At 35.0% G+C, this 17,453-nt stretch overlaps 1 protein-coding gene across 1 annotated transcript; it reads right to left on the bottom strand.

Moving 5' to 3' along the window:
* Window positions 1-6,145: 6,145 nt before the first annotated feature.
* Window positions 6,146-10,532, bottom strand: LOC107638249 (receptor-like kinase TMK4). Its single transcript, XM_016341428.3, has 2 exons — window positions 7,987-10,532; window positions 6,146-6,957 (listed from the first exon to the last, which is right to left on the bottom strand). Exons 1-2 carry the CDS (start codon window positions 10,391-10,393, stop codon window positions 6,440-6,442), a joined length of 2,925 nt encoding a protein of 974 aa, XP_016196914.1. The 5' UTR covers window positions 10,394-10,532; the 3' UTR covers window positions 6,146-6,439.
* Window positions 10,533-17,453: the final 6,921 nt, after the last annotated feature.

Genomic DNA, 17,453 nt, shown 5'->3' with positions numbered 1-17,453 from the left:
TCTCTAAATAAATAAACTTCTAAAATTAATTAGTGCAATCCCTTAGAATCTTACGTTAACGGATTAATTATTTAATTTTTTTAGGGTACTTCAATTATTGCAATTTAATGAGTGGACTTCCTAATTATACACAAAGAAAAGTCTAGCAATTTTATTAAGAATAATTCTTCACATACAAGTGTTTTTTTATACAAGTTTTTACAAGTCATTTATATTAACGCGCTTCGAATCGTTACTGCACGTTTTCACTGCACCTTCTTCTTCTTCTTGCTGCACGTTCTTCTTCCTCTTCCTCTTCTTCTTCTTCTTCTTCTTTTCTTTCGTTTCTGACCTTCTCTTTCTCCTTCTTCATTTACGTGTTTTTCTCTCTGTTTTCTTTCTTCGTTATTCTCGATTTCCATTGTTTTTTGACATCAAGCTCTGAAATTATTTTTGAAGAAGAAGAAGCAGCAGAAGATGAAGAGGAGAAAGAGAAAGTGTTCTGAATTATGCATAAGGTGTACTTCAACGAATTTTGGAATTTCTTAAATCTTTTGGGTGTAGTTTTGTAATTCTTTGGGTGTATTTCTGTAATTCTTTGGGTGTATTTTTATAATCGTTTGGGTGAATTCCTGTAATCGTTTGGGTGTATTTCTGTAATCGTTTGAGTGTATTTCTGAAGTTCCATTATCTTCAAATTTGGCAAGAAACTCGTTTTCATGGAGAAAGAAAAAGAAGAGTCGTTCATAATGCATGGTGAGTAGCGCGCTTTGGAAACAGGAAGTGGTTGAATAACGTGCGTTTATTTACTCTTGAATGTGGGAGTGTAATGCGTGTGTTTTGTTGGGCTTGTGCCAACTTGTAAGACTTGTAAGCCAAAAAGACTTGTATGTGTAGCAGACCTCTTTTATTAAATTTTGGTCAGCATGTAACTAATAAAAGAAAAGTGAGTAATCTCACACTATTGAATGAAATCTTACACCATTAAAAACATTATTAATGACTACTTAATAACTACAAATCATAAAAGTTGTTGTCCCCTACCACTCCTTTTATACACAATTGTCTTCAACAATGACTATACCTGGGAGCCAAGAAAAAAAAATTGATTTAGGCAAAAGACAAGAAATATTTAGTTTTGCTAGTAAGTTACGAAAACATACACAAGTAGAAATATTTGACAGAAATATAAATTTTTAAGAGGAATGCTAGGGCCAGCAATTTTTGTGATTTGTAGCCATCAAATAGTCATCAATGATAATTTTAATAGTTCACTTTTCTTTGCTGATTACATATTAGCCAGAATTTAACAAAATTGCTGGCCCTAAACTTTTCTAATTTGTAAAGCTTGCCATGATATTAAATCCATAAAATGTTATTTTCTCATAAGGCATTTTTTACTTTCGTATTGTAAACAAGTGTTCAAAATTAACCTATATTTATATTAAAAAAGTTAAAATTCTTCTAAGTTACTCTCTTAACTATCTTTTTAATATTTAAATAAAATAATTCTACGTGTTATTTATTTGGGAAATGGTAAATGATGAATAAATATGAATTTTCTAAACCATTATCTTAACTATGTGATTTTTAAATAAATAAAGTGTAATCTCCAATCTTTAATTTTATAAGTGGGACCAAAAATAAATAAGAGAAAGAATGCAATGAAGGGTGAGATCTTCCACTGGATACCATCCAGTTTTTTTTTCACTGGAGAGGATCCAATCCCGTGTCATCACTCTTTTTTATATTTATTTCATGTTCTTAAAATAAAAATTGCATTTGAGTTTTTACTTCTTTTGTTCTTTTTTTTCCCTTTTGGGAGAGTTAGGAAGACCATTGGACATACACGGGACAGGTTTTGTTTAACTTGCGAACATGTTTTGTCAATTTATCATTTTTAAGAAATTTTTTTGTAATATTTATTCCATTCAGAAGAAATGAATAATACTTGTTAGTATTTAAAAAAGATAAAAATTCACATACAATTAATTTTATAGTGCAATTAATTTTATAGTTAATAATTGAAAACTGATAATTTAATTAAATTTATTAAATTATTTAACAGTTTTTATCTATTAATTTCATGTAAAGTTAACCGTATCTGAATTTTCACTATTTATAAGTACAAGAGAAAGAGAAGAAGCACTGCTAAAAAATTTAGATATGGAAGTGATACGAGTGATGGACCTTAACATAGTAAATTTTTGTATTTTTTAAAATTGTGGGAGGTACATAAATCGGACCGTCTGATTTCTATCTCAAATTTTTTAATATTTTTTAACACAAATCAGACGGTCCGATTTCTGTACCTATACAAATCTATTACAAATCGAACAGTTCGATTTCTACTTCTCTAATTAAACAATTCTATAATTGAGAATAATATTCCAATGGTCTATATTTTTAAAAAACACCATTACCATTTCAATATTAAAAACAAAAAAGTGAAAAAAGCACATGCAAAACCGCGGTTCAACTATTCAACCTTTTTGGCAAGACCCAGGGGAAAAAAACCTTTTCGGTAGGAGTAGTCCTAACGCGGCAGTTTGGTTTGAGCAATCGTTGTTGCGGCGGTGAACTCATTTCGCAGCAAACTGAGGAAAGGAAAGAATCTAAATTGTCAAATCAAGCCATGTGTGGGCGGTGGTGGGCCTTCGCATTCGGTATTTTTTTTTTTTTTTTTTTCAATAAAGAATGGTGTTGAATTTAGAAAGTGGACCCACACCATGTGCTTCATTCCAAAACCACCTGTCGCTTTTTTTAAAATTATTTTTAATATGAAGATAAAAATAATATTTTAGTTAAATATTAATATTTAAAATGTATTATAGTATTATAAATATAAAAAAATATTAATACAATATATAGAGACGTATTACTATAGTTTGACATGTGTTCAATACGTGATGTGTCCAACACGCAGTTTACAACACACATTTTAAGTATTAATTTTTTAGGGTTAACTACCAAAAACGTCCCCAAATTATTCAAACGCTGATAAAAATGTACTCAAATTTTATTATCGACAAAAATACTTTTAAATAATTTAAAAATACAACAAAAATACCCAACAGTAAATATGCATTTTTAAAAAATACCTTAGAAATTGAATTTTGATGTAATTTTTTGCGAACATGATTAGAAAAATGAGATATTATTATTCTTAAAATTTGGTAATTTTTTGCTGAATATATATTTTTTTTTGAGTTTTTAAAAGTATTATTGGTTGTTAACAAAAAAATTACAAAAAAATTATATACTTAACAAAAAATCACCAAATTTTTAGGATAATAATATCTCATTTTTCTAATCATGCTTGCAAAAAATCGCATCAAAATTAAATCTCTAATATATTTTTTGAGAAATACATATTTAATATTAGATAATCTTGCAAAAAACTAACATTAAATATGTATTTCTCAAAAAATACATTAGAAATTGAATTTTGATGCTATTTTTTACAAAAATGATTATAAAAATAAGATATTATTATTGTTAAAATTTGGTGATTTTTTGTTAAGTATATATTTTTTTATGATTTTTTAAAAGTATTATTGGTTGTTAACAAACAAATTATAAAAAAATAATATACTTAACAAAAAATCACCAAATTTTAATAATAATAATATCTCAATTTTATAATTATTCTTGCAAAAAATTGCATCAAAATTCAATCTCTAAGATATTTTTTGAAAATATATATTTACGGTTGAGTATTTTTGTTGTGTTTTTAAATTATTTAAAGGTATTTTTGTCGATAGTAAAATTCGGGTGTATTTTTGTCAGCGTTTGAATAATTTGGGGGCGTTTTTGGTGGTTAATCCAATTTTTTACTTATAAAATTCACCTACATATAATTATACTAAATAATTTTATTTTTAATAAAAATACTAATATTTTTTTATATAAAAAAATCAGCCTTATTTTTTTTTATTTTTTCAATCATATTATTAATATGTTATGTATATTCAAAATTAACTATCAATCTAATCATTTATTAGTATTTTGGTAATAATTATATTTATAGAATTATAATTTTTTTAAAATTAAAATAGAAAAGATTTAAAATTACTATACAAAAAAATCATGGAACAAAAAATCTTTACAGATAAAAAAAATCAAGTGATAAGCTAAGTCTTAGTTATTATTTTTTTATAAAATTTTTATTAATTTTTTTAATTTTTTACCTTGTAAAGAAATTAATTTTTATTAATAATTAATTTTAATATTTATTATCTAAAAAAAATTTAATATATATACTTTTATATTTAATTAAAGGTTAGACTTATCATACAAATAAAAATAATTAATATTCAGGCTTAGTATCTAAAAATGTTATTTATAGTACAAATAAAAATAATTAATATACTATCGGAATAGAGTAATATGTTAAATTTTTATTATTTTTTTTTAAGTTTAGAATAATCTTTATAAAATTTTTCAACTTTTTTCAGTGTGTTAATATTATTCCAACTTTTGACATAAATTATTCATCAACACCACAAAAAACTTGTAAAAGCACAGGAAGTTAATAAAAACAACACTAGATTAAATTAAACATAACATCAAAATACTAAATTTTGCAATCAACGATTTGCATCAGCTCGTAGGTAAATGGAAACCAACTGAAAATAAAAGAAACAATAACTTAGTCTATTTAACACCGAAATCTATAGTAGAGAGAACCAAAATTATGAAAGGGAGAACTTGTATATGAAATTAACCACAACAAAATATATATAACACAAATTAAAATCTATTTAGCACTGAAATATGTCTTAAACAACACCTAAACTATCAATAAGCATAACATAACTAGATTGATTGAAAAAATAATACAAACCTCCTCGATTCCAAACAAATTCACATCAATAATCCTGAATACTGATTTACACGAAAAAAGATTTAATTAAAACGAAGTTCTTCAAGTCATATTCAAGAATACACGAACTACATTGATTAAAAGAAGAAATCAAACTTCATCGATCTGATTTGATTAAAAAAAATGATCAAATTCATTCTAATTTAATGGATTTGAACTAGAATCATACATTATTTTCGAAAATGAATTCTGATTTTATTCCTTGATTTCACAAAATTAGATTCTGCAGAGAATACAAAAAAATTTTATGAAAATAAATTCAGACCTAAAATTTGATAAAAAAGATTTAAAAATATGCAGAGAAGACAGTAAAATCAAACCTCACTCGAGAAATAATGAAAGAAGTCGTTTACGTTAAAATCAATTGTATAACTTTTTGTTTCAGCTATTGGTAGCGCATGAGTCTAAAATATTTTATTCCAATTTGGTTAGACTTAATTATGGATTAGTTTAGATTGGCTTTTGAAAAAAAAAATTTTAATAGATAAAAATTATTTTACATTTTTAGATAAATTTTTTAAAAAAATTTAAATATGAAAACGTCTTTTGTTTTTTTTTTTTTTAAAGCATAAAAATACTTTTTTAAAAATTTTATTCAAATAAATTTAAAATTAAATAAAAGTAATTTATTTTTGAAAAAAAAAAAAACTTTTTTTTAAACACTACAACTATGTATTTTGCTTGGTTGTCTAACGTTTTCGGTTCTAGAATATAAAAAAGTTCGAGGTTTGAAGTGCCGTAACATGCGCTAGGATTTACACTCTTTAGTTGAGTTTAAGGTCAGCTATCAGCATTCAGCACCAACTCAACTTAAATCTCCCAGCAAGGCCTACCAAACGAAAAGCAAATCAAAGATAAAAGAAAAGGACAAATTGCCAAGTGGAACTTCAACGCGTTGAGAGTCAATCTTCGACATAATCCTTTGACTAAAATTTGAACCGTCCGTGTTTTGTGCAGCTCTGCCAAGCAAATAATGATTGCAGCAAGATCCTTTTAATTTGAGACTTATTAAATTGACAGTGTCTATGTTTTGGACTTTTGGTTAGTTCCTGTTATTGTATTTAATTGGACTTTGGATCTAACAAAAAGGGAAGCAACCAAATGAAATAACAATAATGCCCAACATTTAAATTTTTTTGTTTAATTAATCAAGTTCAACATTAAGTTCAACTAAGTTAGTATAACATAACAAAAATAAATTATAATTGATATTATTATAAATTTTATTATTTAACTTAATTAGATTTAATTTATAAAAAGTCTTGAATATATAACATATAATTAAAAAGAATAAATACTCTTCTGAGTAAAATTTGTTAAAAACGATATCATACAATTAACATTTTTTCTACGGTCGCAACCATCCACTGCGTCTAGAAGACTAGAACCAATCTACAGACTACAGTATTAAAAAGAATCAACAGATCATCAAACTTTAATCGAAGAATACAAGAAGCCAAGAATGGTAAATAAAATACATTTTTAAAAAATAAATAAATTATATTTCTGATTCACTTTGGTGGTGCCGGTTGGTCAAAACATCTTAACAAGCTTCCCAAAATTATTTCGTTTTTGTTACCGGCAATCCATTGAATCAAAGGAGTCAGCAAACCCAGAAGGTTTCGCCGGAATGCTGGATTGCGTTTGTGAGGAGAAGGACATGTCATTGAACATGGTGGAAGTACCTTCATTGGCTTGCCACCTTCTGAGAGCTTGAGGAAGGCTCATGTGGAGATCAATGCCATAACCTTCTTCTTCTTCATGGTTTGTAGGCTTCCATTGCTCTACAAGGGGGACCAACACATTCACCGCATGCCCCATATCAGGCCTTTGGTACGGTTCGCGCGCAGTGCAATGGCCTGCAAGCTCGGCCACCTTATAAATGCTCTCCATGGTTTCCTCGTCAGGATCAAGGGTTTGATCAATTGCCTTTGGGATGTTCTCCTTGTTAATTTGTACCCTGCGGAACCATGAAACCAAGTGTGACCTATCATCAGGAACGGTATCATCCAAGGCCCTTCTGCCTGTAATAAGTTCCATCAAAACTACCCCAAATGCGTAGACGTCGACTTTTGTTGTCACTCTCCCTGTAGCTGGCAAGAAGCAAGAAACAAGATTACATTAGTTGCAAGTAAAGGAATGAGTGACTTTTCTCTGGGTTTTTTTTTTTTTTTTGGGGGGGGGGGGGGGGGGGATCAAAGAAATGAGAGATGTTATTTGAAGATTTAAAAGTTGGTATCCATTTGAAAAGCAATAAGATCAAAGAGTAAAACCAAACACCCCTTCTGTACATTAATGATAGTTAAACTTGACCATCATTAACGAAGAGGGGGAGTAAAGTTTCCTGCTAGAAACTCGGGTGCAATTTTTTTTCATGTGAAATTGAGAGATGATAATTTAGTCAAATATGTCAAATTATTTAACTGTTCTCAATTATCAACTTTGCATGAGGACAACTACATGTGACATATCCACACCAAAATCCAAGAATGATAGAGTGGATATCAATCAATCCATTAACACATAAATAGATGCAACCAATCACATTCAAATATTCAATGCAACAAGAATCTAGCATAAAGCTAATTCTAAAACTATGTACTTTTCCAAAACAAGAATAATATTTTTCAAGCTAGAAGAACAGCAAATGTGATAAGATTTTAATCCCATGTTTTCTTTTGAAGTGCACAAATTGTTACAGAATTTGAAAGGTCGAATTCACAATTAATGACAAAGCTTATAGCTTAAGAAAGTATTATATTCTTTTCATACTTCCAAAACTAATAAAGGAATCCCATTTTAAAATTCAATTAACATTTGGATGTTTGAATATTAGGAAGTTTATTAGGAATATACTCTAAGTCATAGCTGAACTCTAAAATAGGAAAAACAGAAACACAAATAATTAACTACTAAGAGGGATACATCAAAATCTAAGAGGATTAGAGATTAATTATTTTTCCTTTCAACTTCCATATATATATATATATATATATATATTCTTTCACCACCCTTTTAAATAAACCATGAATGAAGTAGTTACCTATCAAGATACTACTAGCAAATAAAACTCTAAAATATTTTTAAGGCAAGCTGGAAATAAAAGGCATTTATGTCTATACCTGCATATTCGGGTGCAAGATATCCAAAAGTTCCAGCTAACCGTGTCTCAACTGAATATTTTCCATCAGGTGCATTTTTAACCAAACCAAAATCAGCAACCTTAGCTCTCATGTCATCACCCAACAGAATGTTCGAGGGTTTCAAGTCTCTATGAATGAAGCTTTGCTGAGCTAAACTGTGCAAGTATTCCACTCCCCTTGCTACATCTAGGGCTATTGCCACCCTTTGTTTCCATGTCAAAGGAGCGCATCCATTATCGTGCCAATCAAACAGATGCTGTGTTAGTGTTCCTTGAGGCATATACTCATACACAAGAAGTCTTTCATTGCCATTCATGCAATATCCTAAAAGAGCAACCAAATGCCTATGCCTAACTTTAGTTAGAACTGCAATCTCTGCTTGAAACTCATTCATTCCTTTGGTTCCCATTGCAACCGATTCCATCCTCTTCACCGCAATCTTAGTCCCATCATGCAATTCCCCTTTATACACAACACCAAACCCTCCCCTACCCAAAATGTTATCCTCACTGAAATTATTTGTAACTTGCCTAAGAACTTGGATCGAAATTGTGACATTCCCACCTTCAAAAACAGGGAGTTGTTCGTTTTGCTCGCTACCCTGGCTTTGCAACTCACTTGTTGCTCCCCCTGCTCCCACAAATCCATTGGAACTGGAAGCACCCACCATATCAATCTTAACCTCTCCTTTCCCTGTTTCAGGGTTATTTACCCTTCCAAATTTCTTGTGCCTGTTCTTGGCATAACACTTGCAAAACACAAACAAAACAACTGCAACGAAAAACACGGCAATAACGGCTATACCTACAATCCAAGCAGGAGAAAGCGAAGTACCACTCGATGCCTTAGAAGGACTTCCACTTGGTGCATCACCAGAATTTGAAGATGAACCATTCCCACTTCCTCCACCTCCACCAGAAACCCCAAGCAAAGCATTGCCACCGTGGCTGAACTTCACCTTAGAAGGGAAACTCGGAATCTTCCCCGTCAAATTGTTATTAGAAACATCCAGAACCTCGAGCTGAGCTAAACTCGTCAAACTCTCCGGTATTGAGCCTGTCAAATTATTGTCATTCAGATACAAGTTCCTCAAATCCGTTAAATTCGCCAAAGCCGGCGAGATCGTCCCGTTCAAATCAAGATTCTTGAAATTCAAGGTCACAATCTTCTCCCCAACGCACACAACAGAGGTCCAATCATTACAAGGATTGTTGCCATCCCAAGAGTCCGCCAACCGGTACGGGTAGTCAAACCCGGCCGCAACGGCAAGAAGGGTGTTCACCCTATCATCACAAGACTCGCCAGCTTTCGCGCAAAATCTGTTGAGCCCAGTAAGCGTGACCGTCACATCTTTCCCGAACGCCGGAGTCGGACCCTGGAGTCTGTTATTGTCCAAAGAAACGTTCTTCAAACTCGACATTGTGGTCAGCGCAACGGGTACAACGCCGGTTAACTGGTTATCGCGAAGCTGCAAATCGAACAAATCGGTGCAGTCTGACAAATCCGGAATGGGACCGGTAAAGTGATTCTTCTGAAGCCAGACCTGATTCAAGTGCGTCATTGACGCGAGTACATCGACAGTGCCGGTAAACCCAGCGCTATCGTCCTGGTTGTTGAGCCAGAGATTCTGTACGGAAGATCCGGCGAGTGACCGGGGCAGCTGACCGGTGAGTTTGTTGTAGGAGAGGCGTAGGTTCTGAAGGCCAGGAAACGAGTCGAAGAAGTCCGGCAAGGTGCCGAAAAGGTTGGTGGTGCCGAGATCGAGGGTGACGAGTTCGGTAGACTGAGTCAACTCGGTGGGAATCGTCCAGGGCTGGAGGTTGACATTGGTGGTCATGCTTAGCTCCTGGAGGCTGGTGAGTCCCGAGAAGGCGGCTTTGGTGATTGAGGTGAAGTTGTTTTGGTCTAGTAGTACGGTTTGGAGCATGGTGAGGTTAGCGAGTGAGGGCAACGCGCCGGAGAGCGCGTTTGAGGAGAGGGAGAGAGTGGTTAGCTGCGTGAGGGTGTTGAGATCGGAAGGGAGGGTTCCCGAGATGGAGCTCTTGGGGAGATTGATGGAGGTTACGCGGTTGGAGGTGTCGCAGGTGATGCCGGACCACTTGCAGAACGAGGTGGTGGCCCAGTCGGAAGGGGCTCCGGTGAGTGACTTGCGGAGGTTGGACATGACGGCGGCATCGTCGCCAATGGCGGTGGTGGAGAAGAGAGAGAGTGTGAAGAAGAAGAAGAAGAAGAGAGGAGAGAGAAATGGTAGTAGGGTTATGGATTCTAATTTGGGGGTGGCCATTCGGATTTGGGAGAGAGAAAATGTTTGTAATTTGGAAGTTGGAAGGAATTGAAATGGAAGGAAGGGAGATGAGTATGGGGGACAAGAGTACGCTACACTCATGTGGCAGTTAAGAGGGAATATCGCATTTTTTCTTTCTTTATTTCGTTTCTTAAACCTTCAATCATTAACACTTAATATTTAATAATGCTCAAATGTAAATTCATGAGTAATGCTACACTTGCAAGTTGCAAGGATGAATAACAAAAGAACTACAAAAACTGGGCTCTTTTATACATACGAGAGTTAACTACCATTTTAATATTTGAAATCTGACCCAAAAAAAAATTTTTAAAATGTTGTTGATAAAATAATTTTTGAATGATTTAAAAATACGATAAAAGTAATTAATAAATATTATATTTTTTATAAATGATAGAAAAAAAATTTTTGTGTTTAATAAATAATTTATCTATTTTATCTAAATTTTTGTAGCAGTATTTAATAAATATTAAAAAAGCACAAAAAATTCAGAACAAAATTTAATTTTTGGGTTAATAGTCAATTTCGTCCCTGAAAGTGTCCTCGATCTCCATTTTCGTCCCCGAATGTCAAAATTAATCAAAAACATCCTCGAAAGATACCCGTGTTGATCACGTTCGTCCTTCCGTCTTCTGGGTTGATGAGATGGCAAACGGCCGCTTACGTGGCACGTTAACTGCCAAGCTGGCAGTGAAGCAGGACGATGTCGTTTTGGTTGATGGAGGCAGTGGCATTGAAACGTCGCCGTATTGTGTTTTGAACAGGTTTTGAAACGTTGCGATGGCTTACCCCTGTCTCATATCAACCATCGCTCTGTCTTTCGCTCCAAAACTTGTCGTCTCCCACAAGGCATGCCCTAAGTGTGGAACCGAATCTCTGTACCACCCTGACAAGGATCGTTAGTGCTGCTAGACGAATACAGTGGAAAGGCTTTGGCCGTTGAATGCGGAGTGGGTGTTATACTGGAGCAGCATTGCTAGTAAAAGAAGGCATTGAGACATTGAGAGGTAAGGATTGAACTCATAATATCATTTCTTACTTATTCTGTGATGTGGTGTCTTGTTAATATGGTGGTGTTACTGTTCGTCTGGTTTAGGGTTTATTAGTGTTGTTTTAGCATTTTCGTATATGAGATTGTGTTACTTTGTATGGCTCTGTGACAGTAGTCAGTGATGTTTGAATTTAGTGATGGTTCTGTTGCATGTTATTTTTTTTTGGGTGAAAGGTTGATTGGTACCAACTGGGTGTAGTAGGTGGTGATTAATACAGAGCAATTGTTGCTGGTCATATTTGTTTATGTTGTTTTCGTGTTTGTTTGTTATTGTAGATGGAGGGTCCTCCCATGACGTTTGTTTTTCACCATGGTGGGTTGTTTCGGACGGGTGAGGATGGTGACATGGTTTACGAACCTGATAACACAGAGGTATTGATGGGTGTTAAGGGAGACACACTTGATGTGTTTTTCGTGAGGGGTTACTATAAGGAGCTGGGATACATTGAGGCTGGCAATTGTTGGTGGAAAGTTCCTGGAGTTCCAATTCCATCTGGGTTGAAGAAGTTGGAGACAGATGCTGACTTGATTGCAATGTGCAAGGATTGTAGGAGGAACCACCACTTGATCAACCTATACTTTGAGGACTGCATCTCACAGCCCTGTGTAGTGGACAACAGAGGGGAAGGTCTACCTCTCCTGGAAGCAGGAACTAGTAAGAAGAAGAAGTTCAGTTCCCAGGCCAAGATGCAGCACTCCCAACCTGTGAAAACTCCCACAATGAACCACCCTCAGCCAAAGAAACCAAGCTATGAGCCCACTAAGGCAGCCTCACAGCCCAGTAGGCCCAAAGCTCAGCCCAGTAAGCCCAATCCTCAGCCCAGGAAGCCATCCTCACAGCCCAGTAAGCCCAATCAGCCTTTTTCTCAGCCCACCAAACCAACACATCAAGCCTCAAAGACCACCTGTCAGCCCATAAAGACTCCCTTGCAGTCAACAAAACTCCACCCTCAACAAACCAAAAGCAACAGTCAGAGGAAGAAAGTCCCACATCATTCCAAAACATCCTCTCAACCAGCCAAAATGCCAGAAAGTAATAAGAAGAAAGGAAATACCAGTGCATGCAGAGTAACAAGATCCGGAAGAACTGTAAGAGAAGGTCCCATCCAGGATGAAGATTCTGACTCTCATGACTCGTATGAGAGTACTGAAGATGAGTTGTACAAGCCTCCAAAGGTTGTAGGAGACAGTTTATACAGCAGTGAAAGTGATAGTGATAGTGGAAAAGGCTCACAAAGAAAGCAAAAGCAAGCTGAAGCAAAGGAGAAGCATAGGCCTCCTAAGTCTAGACTAGCAGATAAAGAAATTGACACTAATGACTCAAGTTATGAGGGTTTCGAAGATGAAGAAAGCTCTGAATCTGGTAAGCTCTTAATCTGGATTGCTATTGTTTTAATATTTCATTTGGCCAAATTTTAATGTCTTTTATGTTATGATTTGGTAGATGCAGACGAAGATGATGATGATCTTGGAAGTTTCTCAGATCCTGACTCATGGCATTCAGAGGATTCAGGGAAGGAGTTAGACTCTGATGAGGAGACCCCTCCTGTTTATCCCCAGTACAATGCAAAAACCAAATTTGGAAACCTGAAGTTTGAGGTTAGTATGACTTTCAAATCAAAAGCTGAATTTATACAAGCCACTAGGGATTACACTATCCAGTGGGGCAGAAATATATTATTTACCAAGAATGATAGAGTTAGGGTTAGAGCTGTTTGTAAGTCAGATGATTGTCCCTGGGTGGTTTATTGTGCTTGTAACAGTAAAGATTTGTCTTGGCAAATTAAAACGCTTGTTGATAATCACACCTGTCCTAGAAAGAGGAAAAATAGGGCTGCAACCCAAACCTGGACACTTAGCAAGCTAGTACCCAAGCTTAGAAAGCACCCAACTATGAAGCATCGAGAGGTGTATGATTGGTTTGTCCGAAAGTGTAACGTGTACCTCAATAGCACATGCATCACCAGGGCACTAAAAGCTGCTAGGAAAATTGTAGAGGGTGATGAGATAGCCCAGTATGGTTTGGTGTGGGATTATGCAAACGAGTTACTTACTAGCAATCCAGGATCCAGAGTGCAAGTTGGTGTGATCCCAATGCCTGAGAGTCCTCCACTATTTGATCGGTTCTATGTGTGTCTTGATGCTTGCAAAAGGGGGTTTAAGGCAGGTTGTAGACCTCTAATTGGATTAGATGGCGCCTTTCTGAAGACACTACACGGAGGACAAATTCTGACAGCTTGCGGACAAGATGCTAACAATCACATCTTTGTGATTGCATATGCAATTGTCAGTGTGGAAAATAAGGATAATTGGCAATGGTTTCTTGAACTGCTTCACAGTGATCTAGGTGACTATAGAGAGCACAAATGGTGCTTCATCTCAGATATGCAGAAGGTAATAATTTCTGTAAGGACTAATTTGATTTACTTATTATTCTTTGAAGGACTAGTTTGATTTAATGAATTTAAAGTTGAGGACTGAGATGATTTAATATCTTTTCGTGTTTGGTCTTTTGGTGCAGGGTTTAATCCCTACTGTTCAGGAAGTTTTCCCACGAGTTCACCACCGCTTCTGCGTCTGGCATTTGTGGCGGAATTTCTCAAAGCAGTGGGGTAGTTCTGAGTTGAAAGACCTTGTGTGGGAATGTGCAAGGTCAAGGACAACAACTGAATTTGATAGAAACATGAAGAGAGTTAAATTGATCAACGAGAAAGCTTGGCAGTATCTTGATAAATGGCCAAAAGAGGCATGGACGAAGGCGCATTTCAGTGAGGTTCCAAAAGTGGATAACATATGCAACAATTCCTGTGAGTCATTCAATGCAAAGATCAAACACGAAAGGAGTAAGCCTATCCTGACCCTGGCTGAGGAAGTAAGGAGAATCATCATGAAGAGTATGGTTGATAACAGAAAGAAGTTGCAGAACTACCAAGGAATTCTCCCTCCTGTTCAGCAAAGTAGGTTGGAAGCTATGACGGTGCTGTCCCGTCATTGGGCTCCTCAGTGGTCTGGTGATGAAAAAGAGGAGTTGTACGAGGTACATGGCTGGCCGACGAATATGGTGGTTGACTTGGGCAAGCACACATGCACCTGCAGGTTTTGGCAGCTTACAGGTAACAACTTTCTTCCCTTACTTAATTAACAATGTCTTCATTCATGATATTATAGTTACTGTATGAATTTGTTTGGCTTCATAGGAATGCCGTGTATGCATGCAATATCGGCAATACAAGATAAGAATGACAAGAGACCTGAGGAATATTGCCATGAGTGGTTAAAGATGGAAGCATATAAGCGTACCTACTGTTTTAATGTCAATCCGGTTAAGGGGCAGGATCTATGGGAGAAAATGCCACATCCATCCCCAGTCCCACCCCCAGTGAAGCCTAAACCTGGGAGGCCAACAAAGAAGCGAAGAAGGGACAAAGAAGAACAACCTAGTGGGTCAAAGACAAAAATGAAAAGAAAATACAACCCAATCCGGTGCATGTACTGCGGTGAGGTTGGACACAACAAGAGAGGGTGCGCAAAGAAAAAGGCTGTGGATGCTGAGGAACATGCGAAGCAGATGCAGCTACAATTGGCAGTTGTTACCCCTGCTCCACAAGGTTCTGAACCCCAAGTAAACCCTTCTCCTACTGATACTGACATTGGTACACAAGCTGAGGCACCTATGCCTTCACTTCCATCACCCACTCAGGCTGACTCAGAGAGTGACAGCAGTGACTCGGAGTGCATCCCACCAACCCAGGAGCCCCTTAAGGTAGTATCATATATCATCACTCCTAAAAAAATTTGGATGTAGCCTAATCATGTAAGAATCTCATTTGCTACTAAATCATACAGGATCAATTGATTGGTAGGCCACCTAAGTTGCAAGTGATCAAAAGAAAAGCAAGGTCAATTTCCTCCCCAAAGCATATTGCAACTGGATCTGTGGCTGTTTCTGCTGAGACCATTAAAGGGACAAGCTCCGGAACTGCTAAGCGGCTGGAAAAATTCATGACCTTTGTGCCTACTCCAGTCTTCAAGGCTCCAAGGAAGAATGATGATAAAGTTTGAGTTGTTAGGAATGTCTACTTGTTAACTCATTTTGTGTATGAAATAACATTCTGTTTGTTGCTTTTGTTTTGTGTGTGGTAATTTAGTCTATGGACAATGTATTTTGTCAGCTAACAATCTTATGACTTTGTTATGCTATTTATGTATTAAGACAATGTGACAATTAGCCATCAATGACAAGTTACTATTAAGCTTACTTATTATCTTCATTTTGTTTATGCCTCAACATAATTCATGTAAACACAGAATTAGTTCCACAGTTTATAAAATTATCCACAGTTGACAGGAAATTGCTTCCAACTTCAAATAACTACTCTCATTCAAATCAACAATTTCAATACATCATTACATGTTCATACAGCATAATCTATTCATTTAGAATTACATAAGAAACAACAAATTATCACAACTACTACAAACAGCAAAATCATTAGCAGTTTCAAAGCTCTAACTTCAGCTTCCACAGTGCCCAACTTCCATGCCACCTTCACCCGCCATTCATCATACTCACCTTCAACCTCCATATCAGCTCCTGCATCTTTCTTTGTACCACACACACCCACTGCTTCAAATTCATCATCATCAACCCACTTAAAATAATTGCAGTGACTGCCCTTCTGCAATTTCATATGGGAGTAAACCAAAAAATCAGAGAACACCCAACAGAGGATAAGAACATGAAAAAGCTTTAACTTCCTTTACCATCACTCACCCGGTACCTTGGACATGCATGGAACAATCTATTCGGGTTCTCCGCTGTCCCAGATTTCTTAATCACAGTCTTCAGCCCACAGAAACATGATCCATCATGAGCATTCACCCTCCTCCTTCGCATCGAAACACTCGATCCATGACTGTCGTGCGATGCATGTGACAAACCGCCACCACAACCACCATCTCCTCTCTCCATCGACGCAGCCAGCCAGGGATTACGTCTCCTAGTTACCTCTACTGCCACCGAAAGTGATCACCTCGAAGTATTTATCGTTCGTTTTGGGATTAGGGTTTATAAACTCGAAGGACTAATTTGATGGCTTAACCATAACTTATCTTGTCAGCAACAACATCCTACACCCTGGCGTTGGCCAGCTTGGCAGTTAACGTGCCACGTAAGCGGCCGTTTGCCATCTCATCAACCCAAAAGACGGAAGGACGAACGTGATCAACACGGGTATCTTTCGAGGACGATTTTGATTAATTTTGACTTTCGGGGACGAAAATGGAGATCGAGGACACTTTCAGGGACGAAATTGACTATTAACTCTTTAATTTTTAGTTTTTTTTTTTTATTTTTCAAAAACATTTGATAATTCATAATTAAAAAAATTTTAAAAATTTATTTGACATAAAATTATTACATTTTAAATATAAAAAAAATTAATAATACTTATAAAAAATTACATAAAAATCTGATATTTGAAATTTTTTTAAGAATATATATTTAATATCTAATTTTTTATCGTGTTTTTAAATTTTTCAAAAGATTTATTTGTTATTAGCATTTTTGATATTTTTAATCGATAATGCGAATTTTTGGATACTATATTATAGTTTACTTTATATACAACTATAGGAGAAACTATTTGGAATTAGATATTAACAAAAGTCTTGGATAGTTTGAATTTTTTTAAGTGCAAATGGTTTTTTTTATTTTTCTTGTAATTATTAAAAAATCTAAATTTATATATTAATAAATATTTAGATTTATATTAATTAAATTATTGATGACAAATTCTATCATGATGAAAATTCTTTTTCTAGTATATCTATTATGCTTATTTTAACTATTTTATCAAATACAATTAGTAATCGTTTTATTTATTAATAGTTACTTTTATTTTAATTCGTCAAACAGTGTTAGAGTAGTCTTTAGAAAATTCTTTTTTAAAACCAATTTTAATAAATTACTTATAAAACGTAAAAATTTTACAAAATCGAACACGAAGCAATCACATTACATAAATACAAAGAGTATTAGTTATTTAAGTAGAAATACATAAAAGAAAATCAAAATGCCCTCATATAATA

Source organism: Arachis ipaensis, chromosome B4 (genome assembly GCF_059453495.1).
Source record: "Arachis ipaensis isolate K30076 ecotype BB chromosome B4, ASM5945349v1, whole genome shotgun sequence".
NCBI classification, from domain to species: Eukaryota; Viridiplantae; Streptophyta; class Magnoliopsida; order Fabales; family Fabaceae; genus Arachis; species Arachis ipaensis.
This window is presented reverse-complemented; position numbering and strand designations above follow the sequence as displayed.